The sequence below is a fragment of the Arachis ipaensis genome, chromosome B04, assembly GCF_000816755.2.
Source record: "Arachis ipaensis cultivar K30076 chromosome B04, Araip1.1, whole genome shotgun sequence".
Taxonomy (NCBI): Eukaryota; Viridiplantae; Streptophyta; class Magnoliopsida; order Fabales; family Fabaceae; genus Arachis; species Arachis ipaensis.
Genome location: NC_029788.2, coordinates 9,693,839 through 9,703,234, shown reverse-complemented (window position 1 = coordinate 9,703,234; position 9,396 = coordinate 9,693,839). Strand labels below are relative to the sequence as shown.

The following is a 9,396-nucleotide window of genomic DNA, read 5'->3' as shown; positions in this document are numbered from 1 at the left end:
GGTCATCGTGTCCTCATCGCAAAAAATCGGGAGTTCTAGTCTTCTCCACTGCTCCGACGCGGTTCTGCTTCCTTGCGAGCCGTCGATGACCTGGTGCGACGTCGGAGAACTCCAGTCGTGGAGGATCCGTGCCCCTTGCTCCATGGAATCCACATGTGCATCGATCCTTTGCAACGTCTCCTGCAACGTGCGACACAGATCTTCAAATCGGTCAAAATGCAATTCCATCGCATCCAATCTCCCTTCATTTTGCGTGATCGCAGTTGCACCATTGACCACATGTACCAAGATCCATGGACTTCTGATACCAGTTAATAGGAACTAAGATCTAGCAGAATTAAGAGATTTTATTGATGAACTAGGGATTGTAAATACAATCCCTTATTGAAATATGTTGTTGGATCTAACCAACTCTAATTTTCTTCTCCTGAACTAACAAACTAAACAGAATTCTCTAACTAACTAGAGCTAACTAATCCCTAGTATTTATAGGCAGCAATTAAGCTTAGAACTACTGCTCCTAACTTGCTAAACTAGCTTAAAGGAGCTAATCAGCAGCCAACCAGCAACAATTATGAATTTAGTGAAAATTCATCTTATCTACTCCTTACTTCTCCTCCTATAAACCAATTGAAACCTGTTCTTATCAGAATCCTTTGAGAAACTGGTATGTTTGAGCTCAAGAAATTACCAATAGCAACACATATTTCATCAAGATAATGATTGCCACAGTAAATATTTCGCATGAGAGGTTATTCCTTCTACACACAACATTTTCCATTTTGATTAGGGTTGATCCAATCACATGACAATACCTATCAAATCCACACTACTAACTATTGTAATATAGATAAATTGCACAACAAATGAATTTAGTTAATGCATTATTCATCTTATGAACTTTCTGATAGCGAATTACATTGTATAATCTGAATACAATTATTCAAGAATCGTTCACCAATCTGTTCCCAAATCTCTGGAAATGAAGAGATTGTCAACGTATTGGAGTACAGGTGTACATGCGGTGACATAATTTTGCATTAGGACTCTGGCTGTCGCCTCTGAAAAAAGAAAGAGAGATTATAATTAAGTAACGAGAAAGAAAAATAAGCATCATGATATCATAAATGCATATGTTTACTAACAAGATTTGAATAACTAGAAATACTTGCATGTTCCACACTTCTAAAAGCTATTATTAAGTACATACATGGCAAGTTGCAACAGCCCGGTATATATACCTAAGACATGTGATTGCCAACTTTAGAAGGCACGAAAATGTCAACTATTAACTATTCCTATTTCATGATAAATAGATTTCAATAAGAAGACCATCTAAGCCTTGATTTATTGGGTGGGGTCTGCCAGGATACATGGATCAATTGAGGTCATAGTGCTCTATTATAAATGTAATATGTATTAAACTATATATATTCAAATCCCCTTTCAAGAAATAAACTTCAACTTACTTCCTAAGAGTTTAAACTTCATTGAATGTAATAGCAAAACTTAATTCTACACTTACCATCCTCATTGAATTTCACCAATAGTTGTTCCTTCGTTGGAAGGGTATACAACCCAGCAGAAACAGCCTTCCTGATAGCCCATCCATGATAAGGTGCCAATGCCTTCTCGTAAGCCTTTGAAGCTGGATCCCTAAGGGAGCTTCCCCTGCCAAAACAAATAAAGAAACTCGGATCAATAACAGGCTAACACCGAGTGATTCTGCCTGTACAAATACACATTGCAAAAAGAATAAGTCCATTAAAAGCAAAAGGAAAAAGGAAGAGAAAAAAGAAAAGGATCATGGAAGCAATCATCATTAAGGAACATTTCATGATCATAGTATTTTAATTACTATATTTGTTTTAGCCTGTGTCTTTAAAACTTGTCTGGACCAACTGATGATTGTTTAACTGCTCAATTAGACTTGACCTACTGGCCACTTTCATGGTCAAACACACCAATAGCATCGATGGCACTCTACCACAAAGATTTAGCTTCCATACTTCTCCCAAAACCAACAAACCTAGTCAACAAGAACTGATCCTTTCTAGGACACATTGAAAACTCACCACAGATTCCATAGAAGATTAGCCATGGAGCAGCGCAAAAATCAATGTGTATCCAATTTTGAAGTATCGTGAGTGTTAATTCTATTGAGCACTACTGTCCAAAAAAAGGATTTCACCTTCAAGGAAGCTCTGACTTCCAAATAGGAATTTGAAGTGAGATTTAATCATTTAAAGAAAAAAATCCAGAGGACTCACAGGGCCAAGACCTTTTAACCAAGGAGATAGAATAAGAGAGTCAAGGATACCCAAAATAATTATAAGATCACTAGATCAGAAGTTCGTGGAATCATGTATGTAATGAAAGTTCTGGTTGGGAAATGGTGGAGAGAAGATAATCAATAAATATGAAGAAAAGTTTATACTAAAGGAGGAGTCCCCTAACCGATGGTCATTGCCTACCTTCATAATAAACCACTTTCTTAGCTTCCCAAGATTGTAGTCAGCAGTAGACTTATTTTAACATAGGGTAGCACAATGCACAACCATCATGTGTTAACGCCGGTAAAATAAAATAAAATATAATCCCCAATAATCTTAACAGGTTTAAATCCTCAGAAGGCCTCCTACCTCTTACAGGTACCAAAAAATAATCACAAATAAGGATAAATTTAAAGGGAAAGCATGAAAGCTTTTGTTCATCTTTCCTTCTTTCCCCCTTAACTAGGGACCCGGATTAAAAAGCAATCCCCTCGTACAATAATTTGCTCCCTCTTCATTTTTTTCCCACTCTATTTTCACTCTTTGGTGCCTAGCATAGTCTTAAAATTGTTCAAAAGAAATATAGAAAATTGTAGATAGAAGAAACTTGCACAACACAAACCACAAAGCTAACTATAGAGCATGGGTGATGTACATACTCTGCAACTAACATATACTCAAACAGCAATCTGATCATGTCAAGTCCGCGCTTCACTCTTAGCAGATTTCTTGTATGACTACCTGCCGTCCTCACACAATTGTTCTGCACATCTTGATCAATCATAGATTGCAATGTCTTAATGGAATTCGATGCCTCTGCTAGATCTTGCACCTGTTATCATCAAATAATCAACTAGAGCTTTGAAACAACCCGAATTGATAAATCATGCTAACTAATAGCATACAGTTCCTACTTCTAGTGTTGAGACCACATGTTGAATTTCCCTATATTTTTCAATATCATTACAAGATGAAAGTAAATTACAGAAACATTACTCCAATCCAAACTGTCCCATTTGTTTTCTCAAGAAGAATAAATTTTCTCATCCCAAAGAAATAACATTTTCTTCATTTCTAATTATATACAGTGCCAAGAGAAATGATAAAAAGAGATTCAAACCCCCCAAATTCAGCAATTCCATCACTCCCAAAACATAACAAGATTCAAAATTTCGAATTCCCTTTTCTAGTTACAGCAACGACAGCTAAACAAAAAAAATCAGCAGCATTTCAATCAACCCCCCCCCCAAGAAAAGATTGGGAAAATGAAACCCTAGATCACCGCCAATCTCCACATAATCAACCGGTAAAGTTGCCAAATTTGGTTCACAAAATAATTCTGGGGGAGCATAACAACGGGAATTGCACGTACCTTGGCGACAAAATCCTTCTCAGCGAACATGAAAGCGATGCCCAAGCAACCAAAGAGAGGGCAGACGTGAGTGCAGGCACGTGAGAAGGGAGCGAGCTCCATATCCGCGCTCTTCGAATCTTGGGCCACGGAAGCCAAAACCTTGAATGCGTCTGAGATTTTCTGCAGCGGTTTGTCGTCACCGTTGACCGCCGCCATGGAAAGAAGGAGGAGGAGGGTGGTGGGTTGAGTTGCACGCTATGTGTTTGTTGTATTGCGTCTTAGAAGAAGAGGAGTGGAGAATGGAAGAGCGATTCTTGGCGGCAAATAGACGCACCAATTAGTTATTTAGTTAGCACAGAAAGAGAATATAATTTTGTTTATTTTTTTCAAAAGTTTTTTACTTTTCATAGATTTTGTTATCAAATTGATTTTTCTGTTTTTACTTTTTAAGTTATCAAGTTAGGAGCCAGTTGAATTTTAAATTATAAATGAAGTGAGTTACTTGTTCAGTTGTCCAATTAATAATATTAAAATTGATAGAGGAAGTAATTTGATTATTGGATGAAAATTATATGATCCATTTGATTGCTATTCTTAATTCTGTAAAATAATGGTAACTATCAAATTGGTTTCGTCGTTTTGATGAGATAAGTCTTAAAGTTTGAAATTACATTCGAATTTCATAATAATTTCTCAAGTTAATAATTATTCATATTTATTTTTAAAATTATACTCACATCTCGTATTCCTCCTTGAAAATGTACTCAAAATAGTGTCATTGAACAATAACGATGGAAAAAAATGTCTCTGTATATATTTTGGGAGGGAGAAAAAAAGGTTGGATTAACGTTGAAAGAGGGATTAATGTATTCTATAATTGAAACAATGTTCTTTGCCACAAATTAAGCGCCAAATTAAATACTGCGTGTTTAGGGATTATCAGCGTATCAGAAACGAGTCCGTATCATTAATTTTTTAATAGTGTTTCGTTGATAAAAAGTGTTTAAAAGACGATTTTAAATTTTAAAATACAAATTTAAAAGTGAATATGATAACTATTAACTTGAGCTTTAGAAATCATTTTAGACTTATCTCATTTCATACAATAATTTGAACAGACCAAATTGATTAAAATATTTTTAAAATTGATTACTAATTTTTATTTTCCACACAACAACTAAATTGATCCTTTTAAGATATTTGAATAGTTGAGGATTAAAATCTATTACGTACGCATATTTTTTTGAGTTGTTGTGTTTGTGTGTCGGATACATTTTAGACACAACACTCATCGACTTCTAACACGCGTGTTTGTTGTGTCTAAACGTGTTTTAATAAAAAATAAAAAATTTTTCTCCGAACACACTTGAACTAGGGATGCACATGGTTCGTCCCGGTCCGACTCCAAACATTTTAGGAACTAGTTTGGTGTGATTTCACCGGGTAAGAGTCTCAAAAATAGATTCGGTCATTATTTCGGGTCGGGTTCGGATCAAGTCGAATCCAGCTTCACCATGAATAAAGAAAAGCCAAATGTGGCTCATTTACAAGTATGTATATATAGATATAACTAATGTCATTAAGGGACTAAGAAAGAAATGAACGTGACTTGCATGCTATTATACTTATATATATATACTCATGACACCTAATAATATTTTCACACTACAAACTATCATTCATTAGCATCATTTTCTTTTACACTTTTATTCATTATAGCCGAACTTTTTAGAAAAAAAAAAGAGAAATAAAGGTCGTGGCTTATATCTATACATATATCTATGCAACCATGACACACGTTACATTCATTTAATAACCAATGACACCTAATAAACCTTACTACCACAAATCCTTTTTAATCACCATCATCACTAATCATACTTTCTTTTCCTTCATGCATCACCGAACCAACCTTGAAAGAAAAAGAGAGAGTAAGCCGTGAGCGAGAGGAATCAGAAACCATGGAACCTTACCCCTTTTGAGTTCGATTTCTTATGATTCGTAATTCCGATAAAAACTGTAATCCAATGTTTATATCCTCCTCCTCTACGTATTGGTATCACTTTTGATCGGTAGAAGTTGATGGTGACGTAACTCCTCTTTCCTTTGAGTTCGGTTAACTGGAGTTTTAGGAAGCATAAACGATTTCTGACGCTTTCTCCTTCAGCAGCTCAGTCAGAAAGCTTCTCCAGAGCTTTCGATAATTTTGATTTCATACGAAGGTAGGGGTTTTATTTTGAAATTAACTGTTTTAAATTATGAATGCCACGAAAGTCTAGTGGATATTTGTAAATAATTTACACGTATTTTGTGTGTCTAATTGATGAGAATTGGTTGTAATTGTGAGTGTTGGTCAATTTGGTATTACTTATTAAATTGCAATGTGATTTGAGTTTATGAATCGGGTTGAATTGAGACTGTGTTTGATGCTGGAATTTATAGTTATGGAAGTGAATGGTAACTGATTTTGGTATTAGTATGATGGTGAATAGGTACTGATGAAGGGCTGGTAATAATACGCAAGAAAGTGATTTTAGTTTGTATTAAATGTTAAACGAGTATGGTCGCAGGGATTTGTAAAGTCTAAATGAAGAAATGAATTTCCTTTAATTTCAAAAGCAAAATATTTGAAACGGGCTAATTTTATTAAAATAGAAAGAGGCTTAGTTTTAAAGAAAATAATTTGATTCTATTTGTTATTTTGAACGGTGTGAATATTGAAAACGATTTATGATTTGGAAATGTTTTTGAAAAGGGTTTGAAATATAATTAATGGAATCTCTGCCACAGGAGAGCAGAGAATAAAGATTAGAGAATATATTAACTAAAAGGAATCTCTGCCACAGGAGAGTAGAGAACAAGGATTTAAAGAATATATTAACTTAAGGAGATTGTCTGCCACAGAAGAGTAGATGTGACATTGTTTGGGCCTTAGTGCCAAATGTAAAGTGGGGACGCCCACACACTGAGAACTGTTTTCCAGATGCACGCTTATTGATTTGGAAAGTCACACTGTATGCGGCCTAGCCGTACGACTCAAAGTCACACTGTATGCGGCCCAGCCGTACGACTTATAAGCACACTGTATGCATCTGGAAAACCATATCTGGGACTCGTGCTCGGGTAATGTCGGGAGCGGGTAGGAAACCGTCACATGAGCTCATGGCCTGTATTAGGAATAGACATGCATCATATTGTTTGCACATTTGTATTTGGTTGTGTTTGCTTGTATTACTTCTCTGTGATTGTGCTGTTTGACTTATTTGTATGTTGGTCTGAATCCCTTACTTGTGCTGTTAGTTCACGGATATATTGAGGTGAGATGTTGTGGTTGAAAAATGATTATGTGGCTGAGAGATGGTTAGTATGACTAATTTCGTGATTAAAATATGTTTTGAGTTTAGATATTTAGAAAAAAGTAATTATTTGTCTAAAGTAGAAATAAAAGTATTTTCAAAGGTTTAACACAATAGTTTTACTAAGTAAGTTAATTATTTGCATTAAATTCATTACTTTTACGGGATTCCCATTCCCTACTGAGAACGCGTGGTTTGTTCTCACCCCAAAATCTTCTACCATTTCAGTGGCACAGGTTCGAAGACTCAGTGTGAAGCTGCGGATGATTAGTAGGTTTACCTATGATTCCTGTCACTTTTATAGAGTTCCCTCGCCTTTATCGATTAGGAGTTTATTTTACTCAGAGGGATAAGTAATGTTTTCGAGTTTTATATTAAATTTGTTTGTATGAAATTTATTTTTGGTAATAACTATGTGATTACTATTACTTGAAGATTTTTTATATGTGGTTTTAATTAATAAAAACATAACTTTCTGGTGTAGCACAGGATGGAGTGGGGAATTCAGTTGACAAGGCCGCCGACCGGAAACTACCTGGGAAAGAAGCTAAGCAAGGATCTATTTTAGCATTTCGGCATTTTGGCGGGCGCGTGCGTGTAGGAAGGCCGACCACTACATAAGCTAAAAGAAGTTTATTGGCAACAGGTCGGCACGAAGTGATTACCTCATAGTTGGGCTGTACCTTCCTTAGGTGTCAAACCGGGTCGTGGGGAGAGGCAGGTTATATGAGTGAGTTATCTATCGCGGCAGGAAGATGGTATTAGAAAGGTTCTCAGTAGAGCTTTTTCGGTACTCAGAACATTCTCAGTCGTCAGTCGCGGTGCTTGGCTGGCGAAGTCGTGGAATTCGGTAGATACGTCGCTTTGGCTTTTTTCTTTAGAAATGTATCGATATCACCGTAAAGGCTCAATATTAAATAGATAATAAAGGAAATCAGGTCTGTAACGCCTTACTTTTGGTACGATCATGACGTGTTTAAAGTTAGGGTGTTACAAATTCAAGTTCAAATATGGATATCAACTTTTCAGTAACAAGTTTCTTCTTTATAAATAAGTGCATCATAAATAAGTTTCTTTGCAAATAAGTTTCTTTATAAATTATTGTTAAAACTTTAAAGACCCGGTTTTCACCCGGTTTGGATCCGGTATAATTGTGACCCGAAAATGTTTAGGTTTCATCGGGTCTAAGGTCGGATTAGAATCTAAAAATTAAACTCGTATATATTTAAGATCGGGTCTGTGTCAGGACAAATCCGGTTTCACCTGGCCCATGAACACCCCTAGCTTGAACACGCCTAAATACTCACTTTATATTTTATATATATACATGTGACCATGTCTTATAAAATTTTAAAATTCGCTATTGACGTGCATGTCATATTATATCTAGTTTCCCTTTTGTTTTTTTGGTTACAAATTAGATATAGGTTTCATCAAGTATAAAATTGATCCCTCTTGACAGGAACTTTTTTTTGATAAAATTGATCCCTCTTGACAAGAATTTTATTAGGCTTGAATTTTGAGCCCATATTATGTTTTTTTTTTTGTCTGGGAGCCCGGTGTTATGGCAAAGTGAACTTCTGTATAGCGAGTTATAAAATTCAACCTGAGCTCATAACAAGGAGACAGAAAATAAGAGTAAAAGGACAAGCAGATCAAGAACTAAAAAAAAGAAACAATAAAAAAAAAACAAAACAAAAAACCCCCCCAAAAAACGTAAAAAGATACAGCATATTGAAATTACCAAAAAGGCAAAAACTCAACATAGAGACTTAGGCTTGACGGAAATTAATTTTATTATAGAACTAATATTGGTGTTGGACGGAGTTATGGAGAAGAGGAGAGTTTTACATTCGTATGGTGTCAGTTTACATGCAAATCGGACCGAGGGACTTGCCAAAACAAAATCGGACTGTGCGAGAACTGCAGCAAAGAACTCAGAGGGTCTGTTTTGATTTAAAAAAAAAAATCTAAAAACAGAGGGTCCGTTTTCTTTTAAGGGAAAAATAAAAAAAAAATCTAAAAACGGAGGGTCCATTTTCTTTTAAGGGAAAAATTAAAAAAATAAAAATCTGAAAACGGAGGGTCCGATTTGATTTCAAATATATAAAAAAAATAAAAACTAATCGGATAGTCCGATTTGTGGTTAATAAATTTTTTAACAAAGAACTCGGACGATCCGATTTCTCCCTGTCCCACACCTATGTCTAACACCTGTATACACCGTAACCAAACACAACTCACACACTCCTCCAATATAAAAAAAAAAAAATTAGCCTAGGCTTGAAGGTCTTAAAAGTGATAATATACTAAAATGACTTATAATTATTAAGTAAATTGTAATTCTTTTATAATTATGACATGTCTATTTATCAATTTTTCCTACTAAAATATTTTTTCAGTAATACTAAAC

The 9,396-nt window shown here is 35.3% G+C and overlaps 1 protein-coding gene across 1 annotated transcript; it reads right to left on the bottom strand.

Moving 5' to 3' along the window:
* On the bottom strand, positions 712-4,007 carry LOC107638824 (accelerated cell death 11). Its single transcript, XM_016342222.2, has 4 exons — positions 3,646-4,007; positions 2,933-3,105; positions 1,526-1,671; positions 712-1,061 (listed from the first exon to the last, which is right to left on the bottom strand). Exons 1-4 carry the CDS (start codon positions 3,841-3,843, stop codon positions 955-957), a joined length of 624 nt encoding a protein of 207 aa, XP_016197708.1. The 5' UTR covers positions 3,844-4,007; the 3' UTR covers positions 712-954.